This window comes from Acomys minous, assembly GCF_964271855.1.
Source record: "Acomys minous genome assembly, chromosome: 16".
Taxonomy (NCBI): Eukaryota; Metazoa; Chordata; class Mammalia; order Rodentia; family Muridae; genus Acomys; species Acomys minous.
The window spans coordinates 60,334,111-60,352,075 of record NC_140498.1 but is presented as its reverse complement, the minus strand read 5'-3'; the positions used below and the strand labels follow the sequence as shown (position 1 = coordinate 60,352,075).

General features: G+C 48.0%; 1 protein-coding gene across 3 annotated transcripts in view; it reads right to left on the bottom strand.

Annotated features, from left to right (window-relative positions):
- INSR (insulin receptor) overlaps positions 1-17,025 on the bottom strand; it is a 130,920-nt gene extending 113,895 nt beyond the window's left edge. For 2 of the 3 annotated variants that reach the window (XM_084764472.1, XM_084764474.1), the window contains exon 1: positions 16,373-17,024. In XM_084764472.1, the coding sequence (XP_084620598.1) occupies positions 16,373-16,472 (100 nt within the window). In that variant the 5' untranslated portion in view covers positions 16,473-17,024. Of the gene's footprint in view, positions 1-16,372 lie in introns of all 3 variants that reach the window. The other variant, XM_084764473.1, reaches the window with a different exon arrangement.
- Positions 17,026-17,965: the final 940 nt, after the last annotated feature.

The following is a 17,965-nucleotide window of genomic DNA, read 5'->3' as shown; positions in this document are numbered from 1 at the left end:
GGGAAGGATCTGGTAGGAATTGGGAGAGGGAAAATCATAATCAAAATATACTGAATGAAAAAAATTTGTTTAGGAAAAAAGTGACCTCTGGGGTCTTCATGCAAATGCGTGCACACACACACACAAACACACACACACACAAAGATCACACAAATCCACTCATGTACACCCAACAGAAATGAAGGCATATGCTCACACAAAGAATTTGCATGCAATTGTCCACAGCAGAATTTTTCATGCTAGCCAAAGACCAGATACCACCCAAACACCATTAAGAAACTCACGTTTGCAGCATATCCATACAAAAGGAATATTACTCAGCAGTAAAGAGAAATAAAGTTCTGAAGTGCACTACCATACAGATGAACCTTGAAAAATGCCATACATTTGGTGAAAACACTGGACCCTAAAGTCCACAAGGTGTATAACTCCACTTATTATGTAAGTGTCCGGAGGAGGCAAACCCCAGAGGATCAGGGCACAGACTAGTGGTTGTCGGGAGCCAAGGAGAAGGGCTAAAGGGCCTGTGGTTCCTTGGAGGATAATGAAATTATTTTAACACTGAGTGCGGCAACCTCTGCACAACCCTACGAATACACTCAAAGCCACTGAATTCTGTACTGGAGGAGGAAGAACTATATAGCATGTAAACTCTGTCTCACTTAACTTACCATAAATAAAGATTAAAAGGATCTAATTGCAGGGGCAATAAAGAAGCACTTTGCTTTTTTTAATCTCCCCCGGGAATCTAGCTCTTAACTCATTAAAGTCTGACGAGTCCCTGTGAGTTGAAAACAATAGAGCAATTTACTGCTGGAGCAGAAAAAATAAAAATTAAAAAATGCCCAGAAGATGTTGGGATTGGCACCAGAAATTCTTGTAGGAATTCCAGCAGCTTCGCAACCCCCCCCCCCCCCCCGCCCCAAGTCCACCCCTGTGAGTGGGAATCAGGGATACTTCATAGTTTAAGTAAGGGGCCTGAGAGATGGCTCAGCAGTTGACAGCACTGGCTGCTCTGGCAGAGAGAGCAACTGGTTTGATTCCCTGCAGCCTAATAGCAGCTCACAAAGCATGTGTAACTCCAGCCCCAGAGGAGCCAACGGCCTCTTCTGACCTCCGCAGGCACTAGGTTCATACATAGCATACAGACATACACGCAGGCAAAATACTCATACACATAACATAAATCAAATCTAAATAAGTATGTGGCAGGAAGTAGAAAAGTCCCCATCACCAGCTACAATTCTCCCAGCCTTCGGCCCATCACTCACTCGTGCCTACCTCTCTCCGCCCCCTGGTTGTTTTGTTGATGTTTTCCTTTGTGTTTCAGTCCTTTGACACTAGGTCTTGTTTTGTAGCCCAGGCTAGCCTTGAACCCAGTATCCTTCCAGCTCAGCCTTATGCTGTCACCCCCCCACCCAGTTGTTGTTGTTGTTGTTGTTTTTTATTGTTTCTGTTGTTGATGATGATGCTCTTGAGATAAGAGTCTGATGAAGGCCAGGCTGACCAGCACCACATTAACTGGGCATAGTGGTGCGCACAGGTTTCCCGGCACTCAGTTGGTGAGGGTCAGAAATAGCAGGGGTTCAAGCACTCAGGTGTTCCTGCTGCAGTGAGAGCCAGACAAGCCTGAGAGACATGAGGCCCAGTGGCAAAAATAAACAAGCAAAAAAGCACACACCAGAGGACTATGGAAGTGGCTCTGTGGGTCATGTGCTTACAGCACGGGCATGACTATCCCGCCCGGCCGCACGGGCCTGTCAGAGGTTCGTTAGGCTGTCAAACCTAATCAACTCAGCTTTAACCTCCTTTCAACAAGTAAGGTGGAGATCAGTTTTAGAGGGGTTATCCTGATGTCAACCTCTGGCATCCATATACACCCACATGTGCTCACGCATACATAGACTACACAGCACAATTGCAGGGGTGGAAAAAGCTGAAGAGATAGCTTGGTGGTTAAGAGCTTGTAATGGTCTTGTCGAAGACCCAGAAGCCACGTTGGGTGGTTTCACAACCACCTACAATATAACTCTAGCTCCAAGGGGCGGCCCAACACATCTGGCCTCCAAGGGCATGTGCACTCAGTCACATACCCACAAACAAACACACACACTGTATAAACTGACGGCTCCATGGCCTGTTTAAGGGAAGGGTTTTATTGTAGGTGAGAGACAGAGAGCCACCAGCGGCATCTGGAAGAGTTCAGAGCGGAGAGAGAAAGTAGCAGAATGAACACGGCCAGCGGACTGGGTCTGGCCTGAACATGGCCAGCGGACTGGGTCTGGCCGTGAGAGAAGCAGGAGCAGAGCAGAGCAGAGAGAGAGAGAGGGACACAGAGAGGAGGAGAGTGTGAGAGGAAGACAAGAGTGAGGACAAAAGAGAAGACCAAGAGAGAGCACAGCTGAAATAGCAGGTTTATAAGGACAATGAGCAGCTGGGGAGACAGGGAAGCTCAGGAACTGGAGAAGTTTAGTGTCGTGATCCTGTGGGAGCCTGGGGGCCACCATGCGCTTTGGTGTGCTAACAGGCACCACAGAGAGTCATCTGTCCCTTCTGCCAGTGATAAAGGGAAGTGGCTCCTTTTAGTAGAGCCCCACCACACCACACACACACACACACACACACACACACACACACACACACACACATACACACACACACACCTACCTACCTACTGGCTACATATGTTCCTGAGGAATGCTGCCTTTTGTCCAACAACCAGAATTTGGAGAAATGGAGTTTCCTTTGATCCTGCCCACATAATTTTTTTTTAGTTAATCTTTTTATTTAAGGGCCAAAAAGATGGCTCAGTGGGTCAAGACTATCGCTGCCCAGTCTGATGACCAGAGTTCCATTCCCAGGATCCACATGGCGGAAGGAGACTGGATGCTGCCAAGCTATCTTCTGACTTCCCCATGAGCCCGTATGCATACATACAAAAATAAATAAATGTTAAAAAAAATAATTACAAAAATATAGTCTAAAACTAGTGTCCCTGGCCAGTTTCAAGTACCTCAGAACGCGGATAGGGGCTGCCATATTGGACTGAGCTGAATAAGAAAATGCATGTGCAAGTACACAGAGCAGGACATTGGGTGCCTTCCTCCATCACCCTGCACCTTACTGCCTTGAAGACAGGGTCTCCCATGAAACTGAGGCTCATTAGCTTCAGCTAGACTTCTGGCCAGTGAGTTCCCAGGACCCATCAGACTGTACCATGCCCTGCTCCTGCATAGATATTGGAGATCTGCACTGGGACCCACCTGGTTTCACAGCAAGCACCCATTCACCAAGCCATCGAGGCAGCCCTCAAAACAGAATGTTTCCTTAGAAAGGGACTGACCCCTGTTTTTTAGGAGCCTGAGAATTATAGAAGGAAAAAATGGCACCTGAGCCATCTTGGAAGTTTCTACTTCTGTGGCTTTCTCTCCACTGTGACGACAGGAAAGGAGACGTGTTGGGAGGAGTAAGGAAGGTAGTGCCCCGCAGATTCTGAAAATGGTTTGGTTTTGTTTTTATGCTCAGAATTTGAGCCTCTCTGTTTTCCACCATCAGCATCCCTGTTCCATAGTCATAGCTGCCTCCAAAACTGTTCCTGGTCCCCTATCCCACGGCATACAAGAGTATCATCACCATGCCTTCTGACCTAAGTTCAACACCCAGGGCTGACATAATGGAAAGAGAGAACCAACTCCAACAAGTTATCCTCTGATCTGTGTACTTTAGTGTGTGTGCGCGCGCACACACACTCTCTACATAAATAAATGTAATTTTTAAAAATTTAAAGAGAAAGTGGAGAGTGGGATATTACTTTCTCACATACTCTGGTGCCTCACCTTTGACCATGTCCCCTGGAGGGGGAGACCTGGTGGCACTCAGAGGAAGGACAGCAGGTTACCAAGAAGAGACTTGATACCCTATGAGCATATACAGGGGGAAGTAATCCCCCTCAGGAACAGTCATAGGGGAGGGGAATAAGGGGAAAATGGGAGGGAGGGAAGAATGGGAGGATACAAGGGATGGGATAACCATTGAGATGTAACAAGAATAAATTAATAAAGGAGAAAAAAATTTAAAGAGAAATAGATATTGCCTTTCAAACTCCACATTTCATGGGTTATAAAAGAGAACTTTGGGATTTTGTTCAACTACTAAGAGACGGTCCTCCACACCTTACAAGGCAGGTAGGTAGTGAGGGAGAGGACACAAAAACAGGATCTCTCAGTGAGCCCCAGATGTGACAGAATACTATAAAACAATGCCAGGAAGCTCCCTTCAATGACACAGAAAGACCTCCAAGACTGGGCGGGCTGTGTGATCCAGTATCACTTGTGAATATGGTAAATAAAGGGACATGCAGCTTACATATGTGAGCAGTATCCTAGAAACCGAATTGATCCTCCAGTCTCCAACTTCCAGTGCAGGGATGCAAGTGCACATTTCCACTTCTGTCTGCTTTTTTCCTTTTCTTTTGTTTTAAACAAGTGTTGGGGATCTGAACTCTGCTCCTCACGGTTGCATAGTAAACTGTCTTACATAATACGCCATCTCCCCGGGTTAGAAAAGCTTGCACTACCAAAACTCTTTGTACTTGTGGATTTGGGCTCTGGACTATTTGAGTTCACCGGGTGTTGAGGTCGGTTTGCAAATAGAGCCCTAGGGAAGTAATCCCGTGTTCAAATCCCTCCTCTGCTTTTTCCCAGCTGTGTGGCCATAAGCAAGTCCCGGTCCTCTCTCCCACCTCTTTCCTCTTATGAGAAACTCATGAGTCATGAGCCCAGGGAAGAAAAGGATATTACCTGGATGAAAAGTATGACGGTTAACCTCTTTATTTTGTCTTTCAATTCTCATGGAACGCACGGTATGCGTGTGTATGTGGACGCATGTTTGTGGGTGAGGGGTTACGTGTACATGAGGAGGCTGGAGGTTGACGTCAAGAATCATACTTGAGCTGGGCGTGGCGATGCACACGCCTTTAATCCCAGCACTCAGGGAGGCAGAGGCAGGCAGATGGCTGTGAGTTCGAGGCCAGCCTGGTCTACAAAGCGAGTCCAAGACAGCCAAAGCTACACAGAGAAACCCTGTGGCTTCGGTGGGGGAAGGGCCGCAGGGCGTGGGGGATGGAATCATACCTGGTCCCTCCTCCACCTTACTCGCTAAGGCAGAGTCTGTCAATCAAACCCAGAACTGAATGATACGGCTGCCCTGTCTCCACTTTCCCAGACTGGAACTAGTAGAGGGTACCCTGAATTTTCTGGGCTCCCCTGGGAGCTGATATGTGGTCCTCATGCTTGTCCTCACGGCTGAGTACATCTTTCAGTTCCAAGCAGTGGGCCATCTTCCAGCCCTGTATAGTGGTTGATTTTTCACTGTTAACTGGACAGGATTTAGAATCATCACAGAAAGAAATTTCTAGGCACATCTGTGAAGTAGTTTCTAGATTGGGATAACTGAGGCGGGAAGACCCACCCTAAAGCTGGGCGGCAGCAGCATTCCATGGGCTGGATACTGGACTGCATGAGGAGGGGGGGCAGACTGAGCACCAGCACCTGCCTCTTTGTACTCCTGAATGTGGATGCAAGGTGAACAGCTGCCTCAGGCTCCCGCAGCCACACCTTCCAAGCCTGGATCCCGGGAGCCAAAATAAACCCTCCCTCTTGTCCGTCTTCAAGTCATGTTCATCGAATGACTGGTCACAGCAATGAGACAAGTGACTGACACAAAATGGAAGGCTATTCTATTATTACCAACAGAGAGAGAGAAAAAAAAAGAGAGAGAGAGAGACAAAGGGTGAGCTTAAGGTGGCAGGGGGTGACAGGCCTCCCCCATCTGGACCATTATTCTTCTGCAAACTTCTCCCACAACTGTTGAGCATGCGTGCAGGCTGGTGCACCCAGAGGACCTCCCTCTCAAATCAAATGTGCACCTGGAAGCTGACGCCAGCATGTGGTTCCAAAGGTGTCCCTCGGAACGAACTTCTTTAGACTCGGAAGATGGCTCAGCAGGTGTCTTATTTTCATTCCTGATGTTGTTATAAAATGCCTTGACAAAAGCAACTTATCGCAGAATGGGTTTGTTTTAATTTACAACTCGATTACAGCTCATCATTGCAGGGAGGACATCAAGGAAGGAACATCAAAAAGCTGGTCACACATGCTCACTTAATGTCACCTCTTTTACACAGTTCAGGACCCCTGCTGGGGAACGGTGTCACCCATAGTGGATGGGTCTTCCCATATTAGTTAACTTTAAACAATCCGCCACAAACAGGCCCACAGGTCAACCCAATACAGACAATTCTTCCTTGACACTCCCCTTCAGGTGATTCTAGGCTGTGTCAGGTTGACAACTAATGCTATCTGTTGTAAGACATGAAGTGCTTTCCCTGCAAGTGTGAAGACCAGAGTTCAGATCCCCAGCACCTACTTAAATTGTGGATGGACAGAGTGGCCACCTCCAATCTCAGAGCTCCAAGGCAGACATAGAAGTAACTCACAGCAAGATGTCTACCTAGACTAGCCAAATCAGCCAACTTCAGGGTCGAATGACAGACTCTTTATTAATATGTAAGTCAGAGAGTGATCAAGAAAGACAAGTGATGTCAAAAGCTGGCATCTACAAACATTCAGACATACATGTTCAGCACCACCACACACACAAACACACACACACACATGCAAGCACACATACACCATGCACATCCAAAGAACCTAAAGAATTCCCTCTCCTCCAAGGAAGAAGGCACATACTCAAACCTCTATAGGTACAAGATTGGGATGTCAAAAGTCTAGACAGATCTTCAGATTCTGTGATGTTCCAATGACCTACCAGGGAAGATGGGCTCAACAAAACAGGATTGTTCAATGCTGACAGACAGACAGACAGACAGATGGACACACACACACAGATACTTCAAACAGGCACAGTGTTGTAGTTGTGTGTTCCTTCTTGTCCCTGTGTCACTTTTCCCTACTCTGGACCAACACAGCTTACAAAAGTTCCAACACTTTGCATGTTCCCAGAAAAGCAAAAGAAAAAAGACCCTGCACAAGCCTTCTTCGCACGGCAGTGGAACCAGCCTGCGCCCTTCATCAGGCAGAGCAGAAAACGTCCCCTATTGGAAACAAAACAGGTTTCTAAATTCTCAGAATTGTGGGCTGTTGAGATGGCTCAGGGAATAAGGGTGCCAGCTGCCAAGCTTGACGACCCTGGTTTGAACCCTGGGATCCGCAGGGTGGAAGGAAAGAGCCAAGTCCTACCAGTTGTCCTCTGATCCCCGCAAGCACCCATGTGCACAAAATACATAAATGTTTAAAAGGTTTTTTAATTAGTTTGTTAAATTCCAAAGTGAGTGCAGCAGTACTGTCTAGCCTGGTCCAGCCTGTTCACTGGAGCTCAAGCCTGGAGTGTCCTGAACCACTAAAGGAAGTTCCCAGAAGGTATAAGCAAGGACCTCCGTGAGAATGAAAACACTAGCAGAAACAATCATTTGCATTCCAAAGTGCACTAGATAGGAAACTGTCCAGCCCCAACAAACCTGTCACACCACAAGTCATGAGAAACACCTATGACCAATTGCTCATGTTAGTTCTATACTGTGGAACATCATCAATTACCTGATAACGGGCTGGGTTCCTCTGAATGTCTGCCCACAATCATGAATTTATTTACTTTTGAGATAAGGTCTCACGCAGCCCCAGCTGGCCTAAAATTCACCATGTAGCCAAGGACAACAGATCCTTCTGATCCTCCTGCCTCTCGCCTCCTGAGTGCTGGGATGGCAGCAGGGGGTCTTGTTTATGTAGTGCTGGGGGTGGGGCCTTCTGTGCATGCCAGGCAAGCATTCTACTCTACCCCGCCCAGCTCACCTTTGACTTCATTATCATACCATATGCATTCCATCAACTGATGTCTCACTCCTCTTAAATTCACTTCCTTTCCCTCTCACAATCCTCTGTATAAACACACAGACACACATACCATACACACACAGGCACACACTATGCACACAAATGCATACCACACACACCATACACACATACACATTACACACCACACACACATCACACATACATACACACACACCACACACACACACACACACCATACACCATACACATCACATGCACACCATACACACACACACACATACAGTCACACGCCATACATACTTTTAAACCTATGTTCCATACACGAGAGAGAGCACGAGGTAGGTGATGTTTGTCTTTCTGAGTCTGGATTATTTCCTTTTAACATAATGACCTCTAATTATATTCATTTTCCTGAAAATGCCATGATTACATTTTTCTTCAAGGCTGCATAAAATTCCATTTCATAGACCTTTCCCCCCTCCCCCATTCATCTATCAATGGACATCTAGGCTGTTTCTAATCTTGGCTATTCTGCATACTTCAGCAATGAACACAAATGAGCAAGTATACACCGACTTTCAAAGTGAGACACAGCCTGCATGCCTCAGGGATGAAAGACGGTGCCTTCAAAATATGCAGAGGGGCCACTTTAAGCAGCCAGATCACCATCAGAAGATTCAAAAAATGAACAAACAGGAAGCCTAACATGCCACATACAAAATAGACAGTTGTGGGCCCCAGCTGTAGCTTGGTGGGTAAAGTACTTGCCTAGCGCGCACAAAGCCCTGGGTTCTATCCAGGTGTGGGAGTGTGTGTCTGTAATCCCAGCATTCAGGAGGTGGAGGCAGGAGGATCAAGGGGTTCAAGATCAGCCTTAGCTATACAGAGAATTTGAGGCCATCCTGAACTACATGAGATACTGCCCAAAGGGGGAAAACACACACAGACACACACACACACACCCCAAAACTTCTGCATACAATGATTCCCAGGTATGAAAACAGCATGACCTGACCAGCTTCCTGTTGAAGAACATTAAGTACCACCCTGCTGGCCTGCAAATTCAAAGCTCCAACTTTTTTTTTAATATCCTCAAATCAGCACAAGTATTGTCATGAGAATTAATCTAGAGGTTCCAAATAAATTTCAGCAACTAAGGAATTTTGTAAATCCCCAGGCCTGGGGATAAGAGGACCAAACATTTCAGTTTTAAGAATTTATTCATCTCATTACAGGACTTTTTCTTTCATTCTGGAAAAAAAAAAAGATTATAGGGATGGAGTTATGCCATCACAGAGAGGTGGAAGCTGGGCACAGATGTATAATCCTGGCACCCTGGAAGCACAGGGGGGAACAATTGCCACAAGTTCCAGGCCAGGCTGGGCTACAGAGTGAATCCTGCCTTAGGAAATTTTGAAATAAATGAATTAATTAGTTAAAAATAATAACAACAAAGAAGTGGTATGAGGGAGTCTGGCCATGGATGAAGTTTGTAAAAATGGGACTGAAAAGATGGCCCAGTGGCTAGGAGTGTGTGTTGTGTGTGTTGCCCTTGCGGAAACCCAGGGCTTAGTTCCAGCACACGTGTTAGGCAGCTCAGAACTGCCTGGAACCCCAGCTCCAGGGGAATCTGACACAGACTTCCGGTTTCCATGAGTACAGCACTCACAAGCACAAACCGACACAGATACGTGCACATAATTAAAACAATATCTTTACATAGAAAATAATAAGCTGGGTGTGGTGGACGAACACCTTTAATCCCAGCACCTGGGGAGGCAGAGGCAGACAGATGCTGAGTTTGAGATCCTTGGTTCTACAAAGTGCGTTCCAGGACAGCGGGCTACACAGAAAAACATTGTCTTAAGAAGAAGAAGGAAAAAAAAGATAAAAGATGATGGATGGATGGATGGATGGATGGATGGAAATAAAATAAAAGCAAAAGAATAGGTAGGTAAATACATAGGGAAAGCAAGTTTTGCAGTTGGTATGAACTAACTAGGGAGCAGAGGAGGGGAGAAACAGAACAGGGTAAAGAAAGAAGTCATTTTCCTTCCCCCCTTTTGTTCTTAGCCAGGATGGAATTTTGGAATTAAAGGATTAAGAGGGGGAAAGGCGACCTTTGGGGACTTGCAGAGCAGTGTGTGAATGGGCCCCATTTACCCAAAGGAAAAGGTGAGTCTCAGAAGGGGACAGCACTCAGCTCACAGAGAATCTTCAACCAATAACAGTAATTTTTTTTCCTCCTTTATTAATTTATTCTTGTTACATCTCAATGGTTATCCCATCCCTTGTATCCTCCCATTCTTCCCTCCCTCCCATTTTCCCCTTATTCCCCTCCCCTATGACTGTTCCTGAGGGGGATTACCTCCCCCTATATATGCTCATAGGGTATCAAGTCTCTTCTTGGTAACCTGCTGTCCTTCCTCTGAGTGCCACCAGGTCTCCCCCTCCAGGGGACATGGTCAAAGGTGAGGCACCAGAGTATGTGAGAAAGTCATATCCCACTCTCCACTCTACTGTGGGGAGTGTTCTGTCCATTGGCTAGATCTGGGTAGGGGCTTAACAGTAATTTTTTTAAAAATAACATTTCTTTATTTTTAAGTTTTGTTTTGTTGGTTTGGGGTTATTTTTTGTTTTTGTGGGGGGAGGGGTTGCCTGGCTTTTGTTTGTTATTTTGGAGAGTATTGGGTGTTTTTTGTTTGTTTGTTTGTTTGTTTTTGGATTTGAGTTGTTTGCTTATTTGTTGGTTTGTTCATTTGGAGAAGGTCTAACTCACTATATGGCTTTGGCTGGCCTGGAGGAACTCACTATGTACAACAGGCTAGCCTTGAACTACAGAGATATGCCTCTGCCTCTTGAGTGCTGGCATTTAAGGTGTGCAACTTTACACCCAGTTGTTGTTGTTTTAAGTGTGTTTATACATGACTGGCTGTGTGTCCATTCCTTCAGGGACATCTGGAGCTGGAGTTACTACAGTTAAGAGCCTCCTGATTTGGGTGCTGGGAACCAAACTCAGGGCCTCTGAAAGAGTAACTGTGCTCTTAACCACTGAGCCAGCCACCTCTCCAGGCCCTTCTTAGCCCCCTTGTTTTGAGACAAAGTTCTTCCTCAAATAGCCCAGGCTGGCCTTGACTCCCTGTGTAGCTGAACATGACCTTAAACTGATCTGTCTCTACCTCCCAAGTGTTGAGGTTACGAGAGATCACCCACATGCAGCACTATGGACAGGACCCATTAGGCAAGCGCCTTACCAACTGAGTCACAGCCCCAGAACAGTATTTCTTAAATGACTAGGGGTCAGGACTTTGTGGCGAGTTATGAGTAGGCAGCTGAATGCAGATAAAGGCTAATTGGTTAAGTTTAACACATAGCAGGCTGGCGACACGGCACAGTTAGTAGAGTGCTTGCCTGCCCGGCTCTGCATACACCGGGTGTGATGGTGCACACCTGCCATCCTGGCGTGCAAGATCAGGAGAATTGAGAGAGAAGAGTTCAACATTCTTCTCAGCTACATAACGAATTTGAGGCTGACCTGGGCTACCTGTGACCCTGTTTCCAAAATGAAAAGAAGAAAATAAAGAAATAAGTCAGAGGAAAAGGGGCAAGGGAGGAAAAGGAGAAGGGGGAAGGAAGAAGCGTTAAAGTAAAAAAGAAAAAAAGAAGGAAGGGGAAAGAAGAGGAAGAGGAGAGGGAAGGAAGGAAGGAAATGGAAGAAGAGCTGTTCAGTGACAGGGCATTTGTCTACCATGTTCAAGTTCCTAGGTATTACTCTCAGCACCTCAAAAAAAGAAGAAAAAGAGCATGATCTGGAAAACTCTGGGTGAAAAGCCAAAGTGTAAATATTTTTTTGTTGTTGTTACTACTTCTCATGACCTAAGATTAGAGCAATACAATAGTCAGGAAGGAGTACACAAAGGTGTGTGGCCCTGTGTCAATAAAACTTTATTTACAAAAACAGTGAATTTAGCACTACAGTTTACTGACCCCTTTGTGTAGAAGAAAGACTTGGACTAGATAGAACTGTCACAGTGGGACAGGAGACGGGTGAAGGGCAGTCTACATAGCACACAGGAAAAGAACAAGCTTATCCCTGCTGGAGGGGAGTGCAGAACAAGGGAAAGCTAGCCACAAGTGAAAACGCCTTTCATGAGGAAGGACCCAGGAAGTCTCAGACTCAGGGTGGTTCCTGAGGCCAGGCTGGCAGGAGACGGAACCGGAAGGTAAGGGATTGTGTTCAGACGCAAGCCAGGCGTCCTATGGCAACCAACACAGAAGACAGCAAGAGTGCGACAGCAGAATTGGAGGTCAAAAGTGAATAATGGAGTTTAGGATGTTTTCAGTATTTCTAGGTAGGCTAAACAGAGAAGAGTTGCAGGGTGATGGAAGATTCTAGAACAAGGAAAAGGGAAAAAAGCAAGGCCTCTACAGGCAAGTGTCTGAGACAGACACTGTCATGATTGAAGCTATTTTCATTGTTGCAACTTAAAGACAGCCAGATGATGCTGGCATCAGGCTAGCAGAAGCCAAGTGTTGCCCGCTAAACACCTTAGCAGATCTAGGACAGTCCCTACAAGCCAGAATGAGCCGACCCCAACTGCTGAAGCTCAGAAGACCTGCTTGGGGTCTGGCAAGATGGCTCAGCAGGTCAAAACACTTGCCACGCAAGCCTCAGGACCTCAGTCTGATCCCTGGGACACATGGAAAGACGGATGAAGAGACATGACTCCACAAGGTTGTCCTCTGACCTCCACACACATGCCCTGACACATATGAGCACAAGCATACACATACGTGCACACACCGTGCACTCAGGCACACACAGATATACAAAAATCGAATAATCTAAAAATTAATTTAAAATTAAAATGAAATAAAATAAATAAGCCAGGTGGTGATGGTGCACGCCTTTAATTCAAGCACTTGGAATGCAGAGGCAGGTGGATCTCTATGAGTTCGAGGCCAGCCTCGTCTACAAAACAAGTTCTAGGACAGCTAGAGCTATACAGAGAAACCCTGTCTTGAAAAGAAAAAAAAAAATTAAAATAAATAAATAAGGTGGAAAGCAATTTAGGAAGATACCTGGTATTAATTTCTAGCCTCACGTACATGCACTCACCCACATGAGTACACATATATGTACTATACACACACACACACACACACACACACACACACACACACACCACAAGACCCACAGAAGGCAATGGCTCATGCCTCCAAAAGTCAACCTGACTGACATCCCTAATACTCAGAAGGTTCCAATTGTCACCAGTGCATACTGTCTTGCCTTCTATCTCAGCCAAGAACTAGCCTGATCAAGAAAGGAACGGGAGAGCTAGCCACTGTTTAGCCAAGACTTAGGTACCAAGACTGCACCCAAAGATGAACTGGGTACCTCGCCCTTAGGGACACTTCTCGCAAAAAAGGCCCATTCCTTTCTTACACGTCACATAGGTCTTCACCACCAGTGCCAGCTCCCAGGTCCAGCAAGCGTGCCCTGCTGTTGGACATCACATATTCATGTTCTAGAAAGTTCCTTGCCTTACACAAGGATGCCTCTGAGAGGCATCACAACTCATTTGTTTGATAGGATTTTGTTAACGATTACCCGAAAGCAGGGGCGGGAAGGCTCCAATCCAAAAGAGCAAGTGTTTATTAAGAAATCCAGCACAAGGGCAAGAGAGATGGGTTAACAGTGCTTGCTTGCTGCCAAGCCACATGACCTGAGTCCACTCTCCGGAGTCCACAGTGGAAGGAGAGAACCACCTCCTGAAAGCTGCCCTCCGACCCCACACTGTGACACATGCATGCTGCCCCCACATATACACAATTATAATAAATAAAATTAAATTTAAAAAACAAGGAAACAGGAGAGCTGGGAATAATGGCGTGTTACTTTAATACCAGCATTTCTACGGCAGAGGCAGACAGGTCTCTGTGAGTTAGACGACAGCCTGGTCCACATATGCCAGCCGAGGCTACACGGGAAGACCGGGTCTCAAGCTGGATAAGTTGATTAATTAATTAAATTTAAAAATGGGGAAACAAAGAAACCCAGTAGGAAGACAGGGAAGACCCGTCCTAGCCTAGCCGGTGGCCACTGCTTTCAAGAGGCGTGAGATGGACTCAAGAGATCATCACATTTACAAAGTATGGGGATTTTCGAGAAAATAAGGACTTGTTTGAGACAGGGTCTCCTGTAGCCCAGGCTGGCTGCAAATGCACTCACTATACAATCCAACCCAGGATGGCCTTGAACTCCTGACCCTCCTATCTTTGGAGTGTGTGACGACAGACCTACAACCCATGCTTGGTTTATGTGAGTCTAGATGAAACCCAGGGGCCTCCTACATGCATTGGGAAGCACCGTACCGGCTGAGCCACATGCCCGGCCAGTGAGCACCTGAAGGTGCACATTTACTGCACAGACTCCAATGTCTTGGCGACCTGTACGCCATTAGAGATTAAATATTTATACGCACCTACTATGTGCTGGGCACTTACTCAGGTACTAACAGCCAGGCAGAGAGGAACAACTAGTCACCAAAAATGCAAAAGCAGAACTCAAGGAACACATGGGAACTTGTACGCCCAAGGGCACAGGTACGCAAGCAAATTAACCCTACTTCCTTCCGGTGATTCCCAAGGAGCCTCGAAGAGCATAGGTGTTAACAATTCTTGGATTTTCTTAATAAGAATCCAAACCATGGGCTGGGGTAATGGCTAAGTGGGTAAAAGCACTGGGTGCTCAGGCATGAGGCCCTGAGTTCAAATCCTCCCAACGCCCACATACAATCCCAGCACTTTAACAGAACACCTGTAACTCCAGTGATGAAAGAGTGGACCCAGGGGCAACCCGGGGCCTCGCTGGCTAGTCAGCACAGCCGAATCACCAAACTCTAGGTTCACTGAGAGACCCTGTCTCAAAACGTGAGGTTGAGAGTGACAGACGCAAACACCTGACGTCCACCAAGGGCCTTTGCAAACACACACGGGCACCCCACGTGTGCACTCCCTCTCATAAACACACAAAACCAAACCGATGGCTACCCCTTTGCTGAGCACCCTTCTCTACATCAGATCCTCAGAGCCTCAAAGACATTACAGGGTTAGCAGACCCACTCAAAGTCCAGCCTGTTCCAGAATACACACACACACACACACACACACACACACACACACACACACACCCCTCCCTCCTTCACAAAGGAGCGGCAGTCCCTTCTCTCTTTGACCCCTTCCTATTTGCAATTAACTTCCTTGTGCACAGAAAGCTGAACCAGTGACTTGGAAGACATTTTTCATTGCTTTTTTTTTTTTTTTTTTTTTTTTGGGAAACATACATAGCCCAGGCTGGCCTCAAACTCACTCAACAGCTGGGCTGGCCTCAAACAATTCACTAGCCTCCTGCCTTAGCCATAACCAAGCACAGAAGTATAAAGACAACCTCTGAAAAAGTGAGGTTTAAGCATACTGGACGTACCTCGGTTTAGCCCTCTCTGAAATGGGTGTGCAACAATTCTGGCCTCCAGGGAACACTGGGGGGGGGGGGGGGAAGAGGTTCTAGAGAAATGAGCAAACCAGCCTGGAGGCTCATAATCACTCTAATTATAACCATCCCGAAAGCTGCCCCTGCTGTTACACTATGATTGCTGTGAGGCCAAAGGTATGTAGACTTTGCCTCTAGACATCTGGAGGCAGAGAATTATAAACATCGCAGCCATGAGCTTACACACGAGGGGTCGATTGTCCAAGAAGCATCCTCCACCGGTAAGGAGGCTACCCCTGGCTTTAAACTGAGCTTTAAATTGCTCAGGTGTCTGAACCTGTTGCAACCCCCAGTAACTCTGCTTATTTAAGAGGACCCCCCCCAAAGAAGTCTAGGAAGGAAGATTTGGGTTTAGAGAAAAGAACAGACATGGTTGAGAGGTGCACTGGGGATAGACACCCGAAAGCTGGGCGGGCACTGGGGCAAGGTTCCTCAGACCGGAGCTGGGCACACGCGGGGGGGGGGGGGGGGGGGTGCAGAGCCACAAGCCCATCGGGCAAAGGCCAAGGTCAGAAGCCTTCGTGCAAGGCCAGGGCCATCAAGCCCACTCTTCCCCTTTCCCCAGGGGAAAGGTGATCTGTCATTAGGGAGGGGACTCTACACAGACAGGAGGACACAAGGGGTTTTCTCAACCCTCAGTCGTTGGGGAGGAGTCTTTATGTTGACCAAGAAAGAAGAAGAGGTGTCTACAATTCCCAGTCCTTAGTTGGGGCGGGTGAGATGGGTGTCCTTGGGCAGGGGCGGGGAGGGGATCTAAGCTGTAAGAAGCGATGGGAAAGCTGTCCCCCCCCCCCCCACCTTTACTCCAAAGGTGAGAGTTCTGTAGTTTGGTGGAGAGGGGTATCTCCGACCCTCACTCCTTAGGGTGGGGGCTCTAGATTGGCTGGGACGGTGGGAGGAGTGTCCTGGACACACTGTGATCCACCCACCCCCCTGATCCCAGACTTACCCTCTCCAGGGTACAGGTGGCCGGCTGCGCCCACCAGCAACGCGGCCACGGCCACCAGCAACGGCGCGGCCGTTGTCTCACGTCGTCTCCCGGAGCCCATGGCTGTAGGAGCGCAGGGGACCCCGGCTATCAGAGCACACCACGCCGGCCCGCAAGGGACATACTCCGCGATGAGGTCGCCAGAGAGACGCTGGGAGCCGCGCGTCCTTCTCTTCCACGACGGTGGCTCACGGGCCGCAGCTATCCAGTCTAGAGTGCCCTGGGGACAGTCCCGGGAAGAGCGCTGAGGCCTCGGCTGCAACCAACGCGGCGGCGCGGCCCGCAGACTACAGCCCCGGGTCACCCAGGCCCGGTCCCGCGCCTGCAATCGCAGGGTCCAGAGCTCACTGCGGCGCGTCCCCTTCCCGGGGCCCCTGCGTCTCCGCCCGGTGCAGCTCTGGGTGGGTCGCGTTGTGTGGAGTCTGAGACGGTGGGGACGCACGCACTGGCGGGCACCTGGGCTGGTGGCGGCGGCGGGAGCTAGGGCTCGACTCTGGCCCGTAAACAACGCGGCCCGTCAGCTGGGCCCCGCGCGGACCGAGAGAAAAGGTGGCGCGGATCGAGACAGGGAAGGGACTGTGCGCTCAAATGGGGCCCGCAGAAGGGGACTTGAAAGCCGAGCGCAGGGAGGCGTGGCCAGAGCTTACAATGCCACGCCTGCTTCGCCTCCAATGGAACCTCTTGCTCTGGAGGTGGGAGTTCACCCCTGATTCTCTCCACGCTGACACTTCAAAATGCTGAAAAGGTTATGATTTAAACGCTTGGAAGTGTGAGACTCCCGTGACAGATGTCTGGAGCTGCCCAGATCCGCGCCTGACTCGAACGCCCCCAAAGAGTCCCGAAGTTCCTATTTAAAAACATGGGGTGGGGGGTGGGGAGCGGTTTGCCAGATCCCCGCTTGGCTCGAAAACTGCAAAAAATAAATCAAATTAAATTTAAAAGCCTGAGGTCCCAATTTAAAGTCTGGAGCGCACGTCAGATCGCCACCTGATCCGGACACCCTAAAGAGCCCCGATATAACAAAATTTAAAAGCCTGGAAAAGCCTCCAGGTCCTTCAGGACAAGAACACTCCAAACAGCTCTGAGAAGACCTCAGTATCAGAACTTAGGGGTCTTATTCTAATATCTTACCAAATAGCCCCGAGTCTCTGACCTCACCGTGGGAGCCCCCAAGATGCTCCAGATGTCAGATTCAACTAAACAGACCCTGTCTTTCTTGCTCTTTTTACTATTTTTGTCTCCCGTAGGGAATTCATTTTTACTCTTGGTTCTGTTTTTCTTTGCAGCTTCTGCGACTACTGCCTAAACTGGATTTCCCCAGCCCTGGCTCTCTCTAGGAGCTAATGGGCGCCCAACAAGTTCCCTCCCTAGCGAGCTCTCGCCCAGAAGCTTGGCTGCAGCAGCCTCCAGGCCACAGCCACGTGTCCACAATGCCAGCAGCCTGTGTTCCCTGGCCTGAGCCCCTCCACCCAGCACTGAATTCCAGCAGAAATCAATAAAGAAATGAGTCCTAGAAGAACGACGTAACGAAGCTTCTAGAAAAAAACGTTAGAA